Source organism: Watersipora subatra, chromosome 1, assembly GCF_963576615.1.
Source record: "Watersipora subatra chromosome 1, tzWatSuba1.1, whole genome shotgun sequence".
NCBI classification, from domain to species: domain Eukaryota; kingdom Metazoa; phylum Bryozoa; class Gymnolaemata; order Cheilostomatida; family Watersiporidae; genus Watersipora; species Watersipora subatra.
In genome coordinates, this window is record NC_088708.1 from 68,445,978 (window position 1) to 68,465,047 (window position 19,070).

Here is a 19,070-nt window from a genome sequence, read left to right on the forward strand (position 1 = left end):
TGAAATCAGCTAGCAAAAGCTTATTAGTTGTATTTCATTTATAAATCTCAAAAAACTGTAGAATGGGCGGACAAAACAACAGAAGTCTCATATCATTTCATGAGAGCCAGTAAAGGGGAGTTCTGGGTCTGCAACATGCATTTCACAGCTATCAATATATATGATACAAAAACAGTATACAGTACATACATGAGAACAAATAAATATGTAGACATATCTACAAGCGGAGAGAGGTATTAGACTGATTTCATTAGAAAAGCTGGACAATTGAATTTAAGAGCCAAGCAGATATCCATCCAGGAGATCAGCCTCAAGAGTGGTAAAGCTAATCCGATCAACGACAAAAATCTTACAACAGGGGAAAGACGAGTTGGCACCATATGAGTTACTACCGACAAATCTTTATGCATTTGTTTTCATGCGCTACACATCGATAATGATATTGTGATGATGCTTTGAGGTACCACCCTCTATGACATGGTGCACAAGGTTGTCATCAACTGCAGGAGCTAGCCCATCTATCATGTGACTGTACTGGAAGGTCAAAGAGAGTTCACCTGAGACAAAACAAAGAGGTTTGTGTAGCTACGACCAAGGAAGAGAACTTTCAGCAAAGGTTAAAAAGTTAAGGAGAGAATTGAGGTGGTGGGCGAGCATCCCTTGAGAGAACTACTCATATACATGTATAAAGATTTAATGACCCCAGTAGGTGATCTTATATGGATTTTCAATAAAGGAATAATGCGCAACATGACAAAATAACTAATAGAATATTCTTGAAACAGTTGAACCGTCCTAAGCACGGCGCATGCCTATACCTCTAAATTCTAAAACAAGGATAATAGAATACAACCTTAATTTTGCTCCCAACATAAGCGCATGAATAAACAGCAAGAAGTATTCAGTTTGATAAAGTAGATTTTGTGAGAAAAAGATTGAAGCGCGTAAGAAAATTGGTTACCCATTAATATATCCACACCCTTCCAAGTGTCAATGAAGTTAATACCTAGTTTGGGAGACAATCGCATTGAGTGCATGAAAATCTTCTTAGAATTAATGCCCCATTCATAGTTGATATTCTGCTCAAAAAGTCCCTGTGTGTATAAGACAATACAAGTAGTTGATGCTGTGTTGAGTGGGAGATCCAAATTGTGACTACATTAAACATAGAAACGAAATTTATATGACTAACCGCGTTACGAGCAACTGCTATGAACATGACAACATCGACCTGGGCAAAAATGCTCAGAAAGTACACTTTAGCAGAACAAATTGTTTAAAAATTACAGTAGACTAGTTACAAGTATATGATCTAGTAACACTAGATAATGTAGTTGCAGCTCATGTAGTTGCCATTGGCTAAGTTTCTTTACTCAATGAATCTGAGTAACTTAAGCTAGTAAATTAAGCTAATATTTTAATCAAGATTAAAATATTAGCTTAACTAACAAGCTACTAGCTTAAGTTACTCCAATTCATTGAGTTAAGAAACTTAGCCAGTGGCAACTACATGAGCTGCTACGGTTTATAAGTGGCTTTAAATCTTGAATAAATGTATAGCATAAGAAATAATAATTTTTTTTCAACAATCTGTTTTACCTATACCTTGAGCTTTTAAATATTTGAGTTATGCATTGGTCAGACACACAACTCCTGTGAGGTGCATTCTAGTACAGGCACGGCTATTATTATAGTAAATGTTAAAATATTAGCTTAGTTATTAGCTAAAGTTACTAGCTTATGTTACTCAAGCTCATTGTGTAAAGTAACTCAGCCAATAGCAACTACATAAGCTGCTACTCTTTATAAGCTATTTTAAATCTTGAGCGTATGTGTAGCAAAGGAAGTAAAAAAATGTTTTTCAACAATCTGTCTTAGCTACGCCTTGAGCTTTCAAATATTCGAATTATGCATTGGCCGGACACACAGAAATAAACGCAGTACACAGAAATAAACAAATACCTTCATTTAAAAGTTAAAATGATAAATGTTGTATGTTGATTAAAAATAAAATTTCTATGCAAAAACTTGTTTATTTATTTCCTGTGCAACACCGAGCATTCACTGGTCTTTACTAAAGAGCCGTGTCTGTCCAAAGCCAGCATTAGGAAAAAGATTGCAGTTCACAGGAATCGAACCCTTACAATCAGATGCACGTATGTGAAGGCAAGCACACTATCACTAAACCACGCAGACACCTTGTCACGCTTCAGAATATTTTTGCATATAATTATTACACATCATAAGGCCATATCATAGGCCCACTGGACTGCAAGCGTGCGTATTTTTTAACCAATTGCTATTAAATGGACATACAAATGACGACAGACAGACAAACACTTGATTATATATATATATATATATATATATATATATAAAGATAGCATTGTTGCAAGTGTGCCTAATTATCTTTTATATTTCAACAACTATTTTGGTTCAGTTTTAATAATTTTAACAGCTCAAAACAAAACCTTTCATTATATTGTAACTTCAATGACATTATTTTATGATACAATTATTTTAATCTACAGGTATTAAACCTCAGCAATAGGTAACCAATTGATCAGCTACATTTGTATAAGGAGGAGTAAATGAACGTTACCTATGAAAGTTATCTATTATACATTAGAAACATAAAGAGACCTTGGGTGCAAATATGAGATCCTGCGCTTCAATGAAACTGAAGGGAATGTTTAATTAACTGCATAAGAATGTTAAAAACAAGAACCAAGCAGTGATGATAGCCATATACAGTATATATATATGCAACTTCTCTGGGGTTGTTAGCACAGATTGCCATAAGCAGACAACTTCTTTGCTAGGTTCGCATGCCGTCAACTACAGAAATTGGGAATTATGCCTACAGTCCTACCTGTATGGGATATTGGATAGAGGTCTGGTGTCCAATCGATGATGAATGGCGTAATGCCTTGATTGCCTTGAGGACCTGAGGAGAAAAGTCATCTCATATGGGCATACAATAAAAAACCATTTACGCAACTTGAACATTGAGCATGTAGCGGAATCTCCTTTTCTGCTCTCTTCCAATGCTATTCAAAGCAGTTGTCTTTTCTATTTCTATCTTGAACTAGATGACTATTATAGAGGTTATGCTGTTTTAAAGCATTCCACAACTGAATACATTGCATCAATCAAAAATATTAAATAACACTAGATGACTATTTTGCTAAAATATAACATGCTGCAATTCTACAAAAAGCAGCAGAGCTGACAGCAAAGCTCTGCAACATTGAATGAAGTCTTTGGAAGCACGATGATGGCATATTAAAGCATAAACTCATACCAAAACCGGTTCAAGTTGCCACGGGTACAACTCACCAACTCGTAAGAATGTCTTATACTCATGGTGACCAGCGGTGACCACTCGTGGCTCATCAACCTGTTGGGAAAGAGTTGATGAGTCTACTTGGACCCGAGGAGTCGCTGAGAGGGTGTAATTGCCATCTGATGTCTTGTCATAGTACTTACTGACATGCAAACTCACCTACAGCAACACCGAGACATTCATTTCTAGACTACAGACATACCTGATGCATACGTACTTAAAATGAGCAAGTAAGAGATGAAAATAAAGCCTTGGGACGTACGCATAAGCTGAATGAGAATGCAAGACTTTATAACATTGAGTACACTGAACAGTGAGCTAGTCAGCAAGTCAGCAGTACAGACTTACTGTCAAAAAGAAGCCTGTCTGTTCCAACCTAAAATTCCTAGCAGCAGTCTACATTTTTTATCAAAATAACAAACAAGATAAATCTCTTTTAGGATTTCAACTTTGTAATACCTAACCAAGCATAAATAGATGCAGTTCGGTAGCAGATGAGTGAACAAACCTCAGGGCAATCAAACACCTTGCGCACATGTGAGAGCTCGGTGAGAAACCAGGTGAACTGTGTGTAAGTGCCAAGAGGTGGCAGGTGCGTGCGGATGACAGTGCAGGTCTGACTAGGGAGGAGCCGCTTGTTGTTGGTACAATCAGATATTCTATCCATCAGGCAGTCCCAAAATGTGTGAGAAATGTGGAATATCAGCGGCTTCGGGTTGCCTGTGTACAAAATGCTGGATGAGCCATAGAGAAGATCTCAGCTTTAACTTAATGCAGTTAATTTTAAATGTTTCGAGCATGCGAAAAAAATGCTAACAACTAAATATGATTACTGATAAGAAATCATCATTTGTAGATGAAGAATAACAATTTTGTGAGACTGAATAAGATGCTTTATTCCTCTAAAAGTATCAAAACAATGTGTAATATGAAACTGATTTTTCCCTTGAAGATTCTTACACTATACTACATACACTATCAACAAGGAATTAGGCTTACTGTCATGTGGACACCTATGCTCAACACAATCTCCCTAGAATTCAGCAAAAGCACAGATTACCAAATGCTAAAATCTCCAGAAATTATTAGCAAACGATGATGCTTCCTCTAGAAGCCTAGATAACGTGATAATGCGATATCGTGTTGCGTTGCTGTTGCTAATCTGGATTCCGCTGAGAGAGTTGATGCTGAGCGATAACGCTAGACATGCCCAATCAGAACTTTATCGCAAGCGAGGTGCATTTGGATTGGTATTTTTTGCGCAGAATGCAATGCTCTAAAGAAAAGTTTTTCGTGACGGTGTTACTAATGTACAGTAGCAACATTTTGCTATCTTGTTATGATTGAAACATCATCAAAATGAACACAGAATTGTTCATAGATTTAATAAGACAACACCCAGTCCTGTACGACACAACACACAAAGTTTACAAAGAAATCCAATTAAAAACCAACATTTGGGAGTCAATCGTTGCCCAGGTTGACCATCTTGAGACTGGTAAATATCTAATTATTATATTAAAAACTACTAAAGTAAAATACACATAAAAATCATTAAATATTGTTAAAAATATACGAATCATTTTTTTCTTATGTCTTCCTGTGGTGTGCAATTCATAAGATTGAGATAGGCCTTTACAAAAGCAGAAGTTGTTTATGCGTTGTCTAAGCGGTGCCATATTTACTTACATTTATTAACAACTCTGAAGAAACTGGTGATACAGAATTTTATTGGCTGTTTGCGAGCATGCAAACGTTATCAATCGTTGGCGTACCGCGATAAAATAGCTTAATGCGTTTCAGCCTTAAGGGTCTCAACTAGAGAACATACATGTAGTAAAATTATATATCGTTTATGTAAACAATATAATATATTGCCAATAAGTAACTGCTATCATTGGTTGCATGCGTTGGACAATTTTCTCAAGATCCATCAAACATAACAGCTTGTCCAATTCCACTTTGTCACTACTATCCATCACGTGGGATTGTTAACGATAATCACAAGCATTGTAAAAAATCATACCAAAGCACGTATCTTAGCCAAAAATTTATGGTTGGAGGTAAGACAAGGAAACCGTCTTTTGATCACTAGCCATGCGTTTTTACCAGTCCATTCATTTGAACTCAGTGCGCCTGTGCTTGTTTTCATTAACATTACGCTGTTGAAAATACATATGCAAGAAAAGCTAAAGGTATATAGGACCTCTCTTAGGGTCCTAGTATCCTAAGGGTCTAGAGAATAATTGACAATTGCTGCTTGTACAGTCAAAAATAGTTTTTTATTGCGATAAGAAGGTGGAGGCAATAGCAACCATTGCAACATTTGCCATGAAACACCCTTACGTGTACTATAAGCAGTTTTGATGGCATACTAAGTCCTTTCACTGCAAATATTAAAAAGGACATATTGAATGTTCAAAAGTGGTGGCACAGGTGAGAATAGGCAACTTCAAGTACTAAAAACAACGAACCAACATGGACTCTTCGAAATCTCCGCTTGCCAAGGATACATTGTTTGATGAGAATGCTATGTCTATTAAAGAAAGATAACTGGAACCAAACATGTATTTTTTCAGGACCATTTGGAGTCCAATAAGACTGTGTGAAGCTTGTAATAGACGTTAGGATACTCGGATACGTTGAAAGATTCACTACATTTATTATACCTCTCGTTACAAAGCACACTAAAATAGCTTTCAAATGTTTGTTTAGAATAGAAACAAGTGCATTGGTACTGGACTAGCTACAAGGTCATGTAAACGTGTTACCTGGTAATGAGTAGTGTATGGAGAGGTTTATTCTCTCTGTGGCCATCTGAAGCCACTGCGTGAATGTCTGATACTTGCCGGTGCCAACACCTGCTGTAGGTTGGATCATAACTATAACACGATATCAAAGGTACAACAGCTATTATTTAGTCAACCTGACGCAATCCCTAGCCAAATTTTTGTAAATACAGTCAAACATGGATAACTCGAACTTCAAGGGACCGAGCAAAAGTGTTCGAATTATCAGAGCGTTCAAGTTATCAGAGCACTGTCACAAGTCCATATATTTACTTATTTATTAGTAGATACATGTACATATACAAACTATAATATAAATCAAAAGCACAAATGGCTTGTTTCAAATTAAATGCTTCTAATGTAAAGTTTAAAACGTTTTCATGAAAAAGTATAGAGATTTTTCTATCACTTGAGATTGGTTTGTTGTTTGAGGTGATGTTATTGCCAGGACGTTTTTCAGATTGACATTGGCAAAACTTGATCGTTGTTGAAATGCTCAAAAGAAAAGACATTTTTTTCTTTTGGGGTTTTACCCACGATCCATTTTGCCGTTTCTTCTTGAAGTTTATGCAGATTACCTTACTTTACCTGGGATTCGTTAAGAGCAACACTCCGAGGCAGTTCAATTAGAAGTTTTACGAGGTTTTACGGTACATTCTATATCACTCACGCTTTTTTAATAGATACTTATTGAATGTACACACGTATTCTGTGTTTAGGTCAAACGATGAATAGTTTTTTGTAGCTCAGACAACGTATACGTTTAATTACACCAATTTTAAGACGTTTTAAACATTCAACATTCCGACGTTGATTCAACACGGAATCAACGTCGGAAAACTATTCATCACGGGCTAGCCGGGTCACGCACTCAAGGATTTTCGCCACGCACATACAAAACAACATGCGATTTTTGTTTTGTATGTGCGTGGCGAAAATCCTTGCGCGCGTGACCCGGCTAGCCCGTGCTATTCATCGTATCGCAGTATAAATCAATTTTCACCAAACTTTTAGAAAAGTCGTTGACAAAAATATTTTGCCGATGGTGGTAATAACGACGCTTATGAATTACGAAAAGATGAAGTTTACCTCTATGGCTTTGAATAAAGTGATTTTCTAAAGCGATAACAACCGTTTCGGTAGCCGTTGGGCAAAAAAACAGTTCGAATTAACAGTGTTGAGTTCGAGTTATCTATAGCAATTTATCATTACGTGGGAACGGACCAAAGGAAATGTTCGAATTAACCATGTGTTCGAGCTATCCGTGGACGAGTTATCCATGTTTGACTGTAACTATTTATAGCCACAATATATCTCAAGGAAAGCCATAACAAACGCAGTGGAACTTTACTTACGAAAGACTTTACATACGAAGTTTTCAAGTTACAAAAAGTCTTTTGGCAGAAACTTTGCTTCAACTTACGAAAGGCATTTTTTACATATGAAAAGCCTTTCATATCTTTGGCCTTCATACTCGTACCTTTGGCCTTCATACTCGTTTCTTTGGCCTTCAAACTCGTACCTTTGGCCTTCCTACTCGTACCTTTGGCCTTCACACTCATACCTTTGGCCTTCAAACTCGTACCTTTGGCTTTCCTACTCTTACCTTTGGCCTTCAAACTCGTACCTTTGGCCTTCATACTCGTACCTTTGGCCTTCATATTCGCACCTTTGGCCTTCATACTCGTACCTTTGACCTTCATACTCGTACCTTTGGCCTTCCTACTCGTACCTTTGGCCTTCATACTCGTACCTTTGGCCTTCCTACTCGTACCTTTGGCCTTCCTACTCGTACCTTTGGCCTTCACACTCATACCTTTGGCCTTCCTACTCGTACCTTTGGCCTTCATACTCGTACCTTTGGCCTTCATATTCGCACCTTTGGCCTTCATACTCGTACCTTTGGCCTTCATACTCGTACCTTTGGCCTTCATATTCGCACCTTTGGCCTTCATACTCGTTTCTTTGGCCTTCAAACTCGTACCTTTGGCCTTCCTACTCGTACCTTTGGCCTTCACACTCATACCTTTGGCCTTCAAACTCGTACCTTTGGCTTTCCTACTCGTACCTTTGGCCTTCAAACTCGTACCTTTGGCCTTCATACTCGTACCTTTGGCCTTCATATTCGCACCTTTGGCCTTCATACTCGTACCTTTGACCTTCATACTCGTACCTTTGGCCTTCCTACTCGTACCTTTGGCCTTCATACTCGTACCTTTAGCCTTCCTACTCGTACCTTTGGCCTTCATACTCGTACCTTTGGCCTTCATACTCGCACCTTTGGCCTTCAAACTCGTACCTTTGGCCTTCGTACTCGTACCTTTGGCCTTCATACTCGTACCTTTGGCCTTCATACTCGCATCTTTGGCCTTCATACTCGTACCTTTGGCCTTCGTACTCATACCTTTGGCCTTCAAACTCGTACCTTTGGCCTTCATACTCGCATCTTTGGCCTTCATACTCGTACCTTTGGTCTTCGTACTCGTACCTTTGGCCTTCACACTCGTACCTTTGGCCCTCATACTCATACCTTTGGCCCGATTGGCTTCCCACAGAAAAAACTTATAACACATCTCACTCAGTTTCTTTTGTGAACGAAGTGAGTAAACAACAAGCCTTTTGTTTGCATTTGTTGTATAATTTGGAATTATCCTATATCGCATACAGAGAAGGATAACTTCCGTTTCTAGCAATTCAAGCTATGTGTTTTCGGTATTATGACAGTTTTTTAGTTCGTACTAATGTAAATAAATTTTTCTATTTACATTTTTAGAAGCATTCATTCTGAGCAAAACAAAACCATGACAACAATACAAGAACCTCTTCTGACTGCCATCCAACTTCTGCTAGTCATTTCTTAGCCTCGTTTAGGTAGCCAACGCCAGAGGTAAACAAAGAAACATACCGTTCATAGTTTTTATTCATTAATTTTCTGTTTCTGTCTTTTTTCAATGTGAAGTTTTGCTATTTATTCTGCAGTAATATAATTCTAACATGTATTTGCTACAGGTTTTAACCATTACATGTGTTTATAATTTATACCAATATTACATCTAAGTTTTGTAAAGTCTTGGAACTGAATAAGGCATTTATATAGTAAAATCGATTTCTCCATACTAAATTACTAAATACATACCAAACCATATTTTAGAGATACATACCAAACCATATTTTAGAGATACATACCAAACCATATTTTAGAGATACATACCAAACAATATTTTAGAGATACATACCAAACCATATTTTAGAGATACATACCAAACAATATTTTAGAGATAGACATTAAAAACAAAAGTAAATATAAACAACAATTTCAAATACCTGGATTGGATTTAAACCGCTTATTCTCAAGAGGAGTAAGGGATGAGAATGGATGCTTGCTACTTGGGTGATATGTTGTGTACTCCATGGCATTCGCAGTAGATATAATGACCTCTACAGGAGACGACTCTCTGTCTAACTCGACATGTAATTCACTATCTTCAGCTTCAACCATGTCTTCCACCCCGATGGCAGATTCACCAACCGATTCAATGGTGGCATCCTCAGGGTCAAGCACAACCGTGTCAAGACCTGAAGGACCGGCTTTGTCTGCAAACAAATTTACAGATATGTGATAAAAAGACAAAACATAGTGTGATGCGTGATGGAATTGGTAAAAGTGAAATGACTTCCTTTACAAATAATAAAAAAGATGAATCCTACCTAGTTTAGAGTATATAAAAGAGCAAAGTAGCTCAGTGAAAGCTCTTATCAAATTCTATGTAAAGCTGTAATAAAACTGTAATAAAACTGATGATGTGTGTGATGAAACTGCACTCAGATTGGAGACAACTGAAACAATCACATGTAGCCTTGTTAGCAAACAATTTACAAGTAATTTGAACTAATTCTTGATGAGTGAGTGAAGTACTGGAAATAATTCAGTAGCTGGTTCTGCAACATAACAGCCAAAAGCCAATTAAAAGGCAAACAAGTAATGTATTACTGCATGTAATATGTATTATTATTGGATTTCTATTAAATAAGTCATTCTAATAACAATACCCATAAAAGGAGTTGCTCTCCCAGATGCATGCGATCTCGACTCTGCCCACAGTCAATTCAGCCTGAACTAAAAACAACTAGCAATTGCTTATAACATGTCCTTACCTATGCTCACATCTGCATCGATTGCATATTTAAACTCTTTGCTCAGCTGTTCGTCGCTAGCAAACACGCAGATGCAGGCATAGAAGTGAACACATCGCTGTATTTTGTATGTGCACTCTCCACCATTCTCTATATCAGACATGCTCACTTTCGCCACCTGCAATACCACAACAGACAGCTTAAGAGAAGTGTGTTGTAATTCAATATTAAACACAGTCACTTAACACAGTTTGCAATATTGCATTTGTTGTACATGCTAATGCGTGTAGCACTTGTGCCATATGCCTGAATAGACACACTCGTGTCTACACACAGCAGAAATATAAACCATTATAAAATCATGTTTTAGTTAGAAGATGATCTATACAAGAAAACTGATAATAAGTCAAATTGTATTTTTAGACTGTTGCAGGTAATTCAATATGATTCAATTTTGCTATGTAGAAACTATCGCCAGTCACAAGTATTGTTCACAGAAAACGGTGAGAAATGTAAGTACCTTGGCTTCTCGACACGTGCATACAAATCTTTTTTCATCCTTTTTGTTTGGATGAAATGTGAAATGCAGGTAGCCGAGGGGATTGCGTATGCTAACCGAAGTCTTTACAGCCATAATATTTTTAGCGACTCGTTGTACCAGAGGACCTGGCTTGTCTGTAGCGTATGTCCAAATCTGTTGACGCATATCAGATGATATCGACATAGAATTTAGTATAGAATTTTTAAATGTAAGAGGAGTGGCTTCATCTACAAATGTTGAAAAAGATGCACCTCATCTAGTGTACAGGATATAGAAAAGCATAGCACAAGCTCAGTAAACACTCTTATCAAATCTTAAAGCAAGATGTACGCTGTAAGGTTGAGTAAAAAAACTGTACTACGAAAGTAATTCGTAAACACTTGTGATAAATATAACTCAAGAGATGAAAATAGTAAAGCCTTTTGAGCTTACCAAGAGCTTCCACTGATGACTGTATGTGAAAGCAAGGGTCAAGGCCGTCATTCCTTGACCGGGCACATGTGTCCACATAGCACTTGGCAGCACCGCACACAATGTCTACATCGACGACTGCTGGGTTGCCATCAAGATCCTGTACAATGGGAAGTTGCACAAAGCCTCGGTTGTCAGCTGTTTTGCTTCGTACCGAGTAGACTTGTATTGCGGGATCTTAAAAAGAATCAGCAAGCATGTATTAATACAGAAAGCGTTTTCACAAACATAACTACAACATAATTATTAAATAATTAATTAACTATTAATTAAAACATAATTACTGAGGCATGTACCCATTATGTACTGGCCTTAAAAGTTGACTGTCAACAAAATTCACATTACTGTTATTTCGTATTAAAAGATTCACCATGTCTTACTCTGCTGTGTTGTAGGTGCAAAATATTTGGAAATGTGATTACAAGCTCTTAAAAGCTCAAAAACAAACAGTCAATCGCAGCCATCACAAAAACTCCATAGATTGGAATCTCTTTCCAAAATGGCTCAAATGGAATGTAGTTGAATACGATGGCTTCTGCTTACACTTTCATGCAACATCATTCGTTGAAATATTTTCACAAATATACTTCACGCATTCAATAAAACCATGTCTATTGCCCTTACGCGTCTATTTCATCATTATAGTAATGCTGTCACTTTGAGCACTGATATCTCAAAACCTACCGTGAAAGTTCACTTATTTTTTTTAACCCTGGCTCGAAGGAGTGCATATCATCCTCTGATAAAAATGATGAGCCTGTTGGTCACCTGTGATAGTCGAAAAATGCTGCAGAAATTGTTCGCGCTATTTGGCAGGAAGTATAGGTCACATGATCAGATTACGACTAGATGATTAGACCAAGCCGAAACGAAACTGTAAAGTAGCGAGCATCTATATTTGATTAGGGCTTTCCGGTAGAACCCGAAGTCTTTGTCATAATTTTGTGCTACGAGACGTTTTACATTGAGCCTTTTATTGGTCTTTAATTTTATGTGATAACATCACGCGTCAAAACAATAACCACAATGTTTGAGATGGTTGCGATTAACTGCTCGCTTTTGAGCTTTTAAGAGTTTGTAATCACATTTCCACATATTTTGAACCTAGAACACAGCAGAGTAAGACATGGTGAACCTTTTGATACCAAAAAACTGTAATGTGAATTTTGTTGCAAGTAAACCTTTAAATAACGCCAAAGCCTTCTGAATGATTCCAACATGTTTGTCGGCCACATTCAAAACTGCTACATAAATAAATTATGATGTTATTAAGACAAAAAATAAAGTATTACAATTTCAAATAAAAGAAAAAGTGACGGCGAAACACCACATTTCACATTTCATTAAATCTCTCACAGCACTATTTCACTCGAAATTCTAAATTCAACTTACCTCCACCTAAATCATCTTCCGCTGCTGGTCACAAAAGAACAATTTATCAAGAAGCTGTTTTGTGGAACACTCTGCCTATTTCTATTCGTAGTATACAAAACACATTAGGTTTTAAAGATGTGGTTGCGTCAAAAAATTCGATTTAATGAAATTAAGACCCATAAAAGGCTAAAACAGCTACAATTTGATGCCATTTTTGTCTTTGTAGACCAACCCTGTCCAGAGATATATGCGTTTGAATGAGGCCCTCTTTTAAAAAGCTCATGTTCCAGCGGGTGTTTCTTTCGTGACGTCACAAGCAATACATATGAAAAGAAACCACGAGCGATAACTATGAGGTCGCTTCCTTAGCCAATCATCAGCGCGAAATTTTTATATAGGCCGTAATAAATGTTATCACTCGTAAAACGCGTTGTCTGTGATCTCAAATTTAGGGATTTTACTCTATTATTAAATCGCATGGACATTGATATTTACTAAATTAATTAACATTGTTACTTTAATGAATTACTCGATCGACACGTTTTATTGGCGAACAACATAATTGTAAAAATTGCTGTAAAGTTACTGCGAAGGTGACTCCGAGTTTTCTTGGCATCGGGTAGTTAAAGTTATACGGAGGAAGATCGGAGAATGGAGGTAAATTTATCTTTTACTTTGAGTCTCCTATAGAGTTTCCTGTTGAGTTTACATTCAGATTATATTTCCCTGTTTGAGGCTAAAATGTAATTTCCTGCGCGTGCGAGATACGTATGTACAGTGAGTTCTTGACGGCTTCTTTTTAATCTTTAGCATCTAGCTATACAATGGCTTAGATTGATGAATATACTAAAGGTGACATTTTAGTACTCATTAATACATGTACTAATTAATAAAATTATAACTTTTTGCTATCACTAATCATCATTTTATATCTTTTTATCGGTTCACCTAGCTATATTTGCTTCAAATTTTCTGTGGCAGTTTTATCTAGTAAATTAGATTTATGATTTGACATTAGATGTTCACTTTTCACTTGTAGAAAGTGAAGAAAATCGATTGATCAATGCAAATCTTTAACTTCCAGAACCAAAGCTTCGAATCGTTGGCTTGGCGTACTTGTGCCTTTGTTAAACATTTATTCATTTTTAAAATTACACTCGCAATCTATCAAACTCCCAATTTGCAAGCTTTCAGTAGATACGCGTTAGAATGACATATCTATGAATGACATATATTTATTGCATTTGTTTTACTGATTACAGGATGTTTACGTCGACCCACCAGCCGAAGCAGTTTTGTCAGTGTGGAAACTGCCATAAAGGGGAAAGAGAGACTTGAATGTGTGCTGCATAAACCATGATGTTTTGTTTGAGTTTGTTGCAGAAGATGAATGTCTTATTGTATCAGCTAAAACTATGTGAGTGGCCACGACTTGATTATTATATTTCATAATATTTTTAATAAAAGCTTTATGCCGAAATGAAAATCTTTTTGCTTGTAAAAATTATATAATAAAATTATATTGTTGAAGATAATACAAAACATGATTTGCAGAATATTGTAGTGAATTGGATACGGTATATGGATGTCCGCAGAACTGGAGAATGTGAGTTCAAATCCAGTTTGCAGCAGACTTCTCATCCTTAAAACTTTATTCCTATGTATATTCTTTTCAAAGACGCCATTGCTTATTTTACTTATGGTAGTAAGAAACTAGTTTTCGGTGTGGGCAATGATATACAGCCCCGCCCCAAGGATAGGCAACGGACATAATGTGGGCGGGGCTTTTGGGAGGCTGTATATCGTTAGTATGTGTAGCGGCGGAACTGTGCTGATACAAAGACCTTATTCTACATAGTTTGCTTGACAGAATTACCATAGACGGTTAGAATTGGTAGTTGGTACTCAAATGTTTACACAGCATTTGGAGAAAGTGAGTAAGACAAATTTTCAATTTTCGTTATTTGAGGCCTCTGAAACATTCATAATAATGTATCTGTAGCGGGGTTTAAAATGTTATTCTAACCAACATGAGCAAATACAAAATAAAATATATGCCAATAGAGCCGTGTAGGACTTTTATCGCAAACAGCCGATGTGAATACGAGATATATTGACAGATAAATCACGAGTGACATCATTTTGGGCAAGTCTGGGCATGTTTTTTTGGCCTGAGCGTTTTTACCGCAATCAGATTTTTTTGATTTTAATCTTCAAATATCTTGGCAATGAGATCGCCTAACACAACAAACAACATATCAACTGATAGAGAAAAAAATGCTTTCTTTTAAAATCAACTCAAATTTGACGCAACCACATCTTTAAGAGGAGCTTAAGGGCATGGCTATTGAGATAATTTTTTTAACTATAATGCTTAATTAATCTTTGCCTGTAATCTGCCACCTAGGTCCACGCTAAATATTAGCTTTTGCTATCGCGCACATGGCCTCATCATCACCTTCTCTGGATCCTCGTTGTCTAGTTTTCATTTCTCTTGTATATATTCATATATTATTGAAATAAAGCAAACAAACAAACAATGAATAACTACAGAAGTACATGTTTAAAGATCCAAGTTTGAGATTTATTACGTGAAGGCTATTATGAACTATTATAATGTAATTCAAAGCGTTACCTGTTATGAGTTTAACAGCCTCTGGACCAACAGGTTTCTTTTTCTCTCCAGCTTTGAACACCTGGTCACAGTGTGCATTTTTACACCTCAAGCCACGGGTGCCATTTCGAGTACCACATTTTGTACACTTACGCACACCTCTCTGAGTTGGTTTACCCAAGTCACCCAAGTATTTTCTTGTCAAGGACTCCACACCCATCGGAGACTGCCCTTTATGACCAGTAACTACAGCCGGGCTTAACATGACTGCAAAAAATAAGTAATCGAATTTTTAAAAAGAATGATCTCAATAAAATGACCAGTTTTCAAAACATTAGGAGTAACTAAATAAACTTTTACTACTAACGATTTCGACTATGAAACGGATTCCGGAAATAATTACTTGCCTAAGTAGAAGTTACACCTGAGTAAACAAGCTTAGTTTATTTTAGTCGACAATTAACGGTTTTATGTATTTCTCGATTGTCACAATGTTGCGATATCTAAGACGATGCAAATAATCTATTGCGCAGAAAACAGCCATATTTTAGAGATACATATTAAACCATATTTTAGAGATACATACCAAACCATATTTTAGAGATACATATCAAACCATATTTTAGAGATACATATCAAACCATATTTTAGAGATACATATCAAACTATATTTTAGAGATACATATCAAACCATATTTTAGAGATACATATCAAACCATATTTTAGAGATACATATCAAACCACATTTTAGAGATACATATCAAACCATATTTTAGAGATACATATCAAACCATATTTTAGAGATACATATCAAACCATATTTTAGAGATACATATCAAACCATATTTTAAAGATGGGCATTAAAAACAAAAAGTAGATAAAATTGACTTGCAGATACAGTCAAACATGGATAACTCGCCCACGGATAGCTCGAACACATGGTTAATTCGAACGGTTTCTTTGGTCCGTTCTCACGTAATGATAAATTGCTATAGATAACTCGAACTCAACACTGTTAAGTCGAACTGTTTTTTGCCCAACGGCTACCGAAACGGTTGTTATCGCTTTAGAAAATCACTTTATTCCAAGCCATAGAGGTAAACCTCATCTTTTCGTAATTCATAAGCGTCGTTATTACCACCATCGGCAGAATATTTTTGTCAACGACTTTTCTAAAGGTTTGGTGAAATTTGATTTATACCAAACATCCGCTTAGCGATCGCCCTTCGGAAGCGAGGAAATTGGTACATATTCGTTAAGAGCAACACTCCAAGGCAGTTAAATTAGAAGTTTTACGAGGTTTTACGGTACATTGTATATCGCTCTATCACTCACGCTTTTTGAATGGATACTTATTGAACGCACATGTATTCTGTGTTTAGGTCAAACGATGAATAGTTTTCCGACGTTGATTCCGTGTTGAATCAACGTCGGAATGTTGAATGTTTAAAACGTCTTAAAAATTGTTGTAATTAAACGTATAAGTTGTCTTAGCTAAAAATAACTATTCATCGTTTGACCTAAACACAGAATACGTGTGTACATTTAATAAGTATCCATTCAAAAAGCGTGAGTGATATACAATATTCCGTAAAACCTCGTAAAACTTCTAATTGAACTGCCTCGGAGTGTTGCTCTTAACGAATCCCAGGTAAAGTAAGGTAATCTTTGCATAAACTTCAAGAAAAATCGGCAAAATTGATCGTGGGTAAAACGCTCAAAAGAAAAAGATGTCTTTTCTTTTGAGCATTTTAACAACGATCAAATTTTGCCAATGTCAATCTAAAAAACGTCCTGGCAATAACATCACCTCAAACAACAAACCAATCTCAAGTGATAGAAAAATTTCTATACTTTTTGATAAAAACGTTTTAAACTTTACATTAGAAGCATTTAATTTGAAACAAGCCATTTGTGCTTTTGATTTATATTATAGTTTGTATATGTACATGTATCTACTAATAAATAAGTAAATACATGGACTTGTGACAGTGCTCTGATAACTTGAACGCTCTGATAATTCGAACACTTTTGCTCGGTCCCGTGAAGTTCGAGTTATCCATGTTCCTGTACATGACTGTACCTAGATTGGACTTGAGGAAGTTTGGAAACAAGTCAGCTGTAAGATATTCAATTAAAAAGACTAAGGAAGTCTAGCATTAATAACCATCATATAGTTGTATAAGAATATGAGAGTATGTACAGTGCCAGAGAGACATTCTGATAATTTATAAATTTTTATTGGTAGGAAGCCTAAGATTAAAGGAAGACATTAAAAATTCAAGAAACCAAAAAGTACCAAGAGGTTACTCTTTGTGCAGAGATATTGCCCAACTTAACAAAATAAGAGTGAAATAATAAATGTTTGTGATAAAATGAAAATGTATATGATTATGATACAGTAAAAGGCTTTTCTTCTGATAACTAATACTTGTTTAACATGGCAATGCTATAGCTGACCTGCTAAAAGTAAATGCCCAAAAAAATGGAGTCTCGTATACAACTAAATCAGAAAGTTAGGTATATTTTCCTTCTATTACCTAGGCTTCTCAGACTGAATTTCATTTACCCAAACTTAACAAACACTGCAGATTGTAGATCTTGTGATGTTGCCGATATTCAAAACCGTGTTGAAATTTCAGATACATATTTCAACACCCATTTGCAATAGCGACATTTTTTAACAGTAATTGCATCAAGTAATTTGTTTTAGTAAACCAATTATTATAACAAATGATATTTTCGAGTCTGGTTTTAACCGAGAATTTTTTAATAAGTAGTACAATATTTTCTTTCCATCTGGATACTGAGGTAACAACTTAATTTAATTACGTCAAGTGGTTATGGTAATTAAATGTTGTGGATTGCCTTAGAAAGTATGGTGGCCTGCTAGTCTCACCACAGAAACTTTCTTTTAATTTGCAGTGAAATAAATAGATCTTCTACTGGATACATTCATTACTTTGCTTTTAGGGCAGACATGACACTAGCTTATGGTAAAAGGCTATAAATATCATGAATAACTCAACCAACTCTTTTTGTATTATTACGCTGTCATAAAATTTGCAGATTTTGGAAATGCTATTATTGACCTATTTGTTAAGATCCCAAAAATATTAGTGATGATCTGAATTCAGCGGTAAAGCTAAGGAATAACATTGGGTCTACCATTGACTAATACTCGGTTTACCAAGCGTAACCAAGCATTTCAAAAAGGTTGATTTTTAGGCAACAGGGCACTTATTAAATATTTTACAAAATACAAAGTACATCAAAAACTTGAGATAAAACAGACTCTGTACATATTAAAACTAAAAGTTTTGGTTGTAGAAAGATATAATTAAAGGTAAAGTTCCAAAATCAACAACGAAAAAGCACAATCTAGCATGCATACCAGGAATTAAGTCAATATACAAGTGGAAGAATTCAGTAAACGTCTTCCAAAGGTCTAACACCTAATGGATATAGGATTCTGCGTCGTACAGTATATAATGTATAACTAGTGAAACTACAATACGCTAGAAAGTACTGTTTACACCGTGAAAAATCCTATATAAAGAACACAAAACAATTTTTACTAAATTGATGCTAAATAAATAAAAAATCATCGACACACAAATGGAAGTCAACACAATTATCATAAAAGCCGCATATAGCTAGTTAAGTTTGCGGAGTGCATACTAAATATTTAACCTAATTAAACTTCAATGTAACTGACAACAGGTATTTGCAGGTATGTGTGTGCACGTTGTCATACAATATGCCAAGCCTTCTGCTCATTTTTTTTGTTAAGCAATCAGC

At 36.0% G+C, this 19,070-nt stretch overlaps 1 protein-coding gene across 3 annotated transcripts in view; it reads right to left on the minus strand.

The window, feature by feature from the left end:
* The window catches only part of LOC137397472 (uncharacterized protein C2orf42 homolog), a 37,009-nt gene extending 21,473 nt beyond the window's left edge, over positions 1 to 15,536 (minus strand). Inside the window, exons 1-10 of one of the 3 annotated variants that reach the window (XM_068083768.1) lie at positions 15,291 to 15,536; positions 11,243 to 11,458; positions 10,790 to 11,037; positions 10,291 to 10,447; positions 9,460 to 9,729; positions 6,118 to 6,207; positions 3,855 to 4,066; positions 3,340 to 3,505; positions 2,873 to 2,947; positions 71 to 557 (exon numbers count right to left, since the gene is read on the minus strand). In XM_068083768.1, coding sequence (XP_067939869.1) covers positions 424 to 557; positions 2,873 to 2,947; positions 3,340 to 3,505; positions 3,855 to 4,066; positions 6,118 to 6,207; positions 9,460 to 9,729; positions 10,291 to 10,447; positions 10,790 to 11,037; positions 11,243 to 11,458; positions 15,291 to 15,534 — 1,812 coding nt within the window. In that variant the 5' untranslated portion in view covers positions 15,535 to 15,536 and the 3' untranslated portion in view covers positions 71 to 423. Of the gene's footprint in view, positions 1 to 70; positions 558 to 2,872; positions 2,948 to 3,339; positions 3,506 to 3,854; positions 4,067 to 6,117; positions 6,229 to 9,459; positions 9,730 to 10,290; positions 10,448 to 10,789; positions 11,038 to 11,242; positions 11,459 to 15,290 lie in introns of those variants that run through there. The other 2 variants (XM_068083762.1, XM_068083774.1) reach the window with 2 other exon arrangements.
* Between the last annotated feature and the right edge of the window lie 3,534 nt (positions 15,537 to 19,070).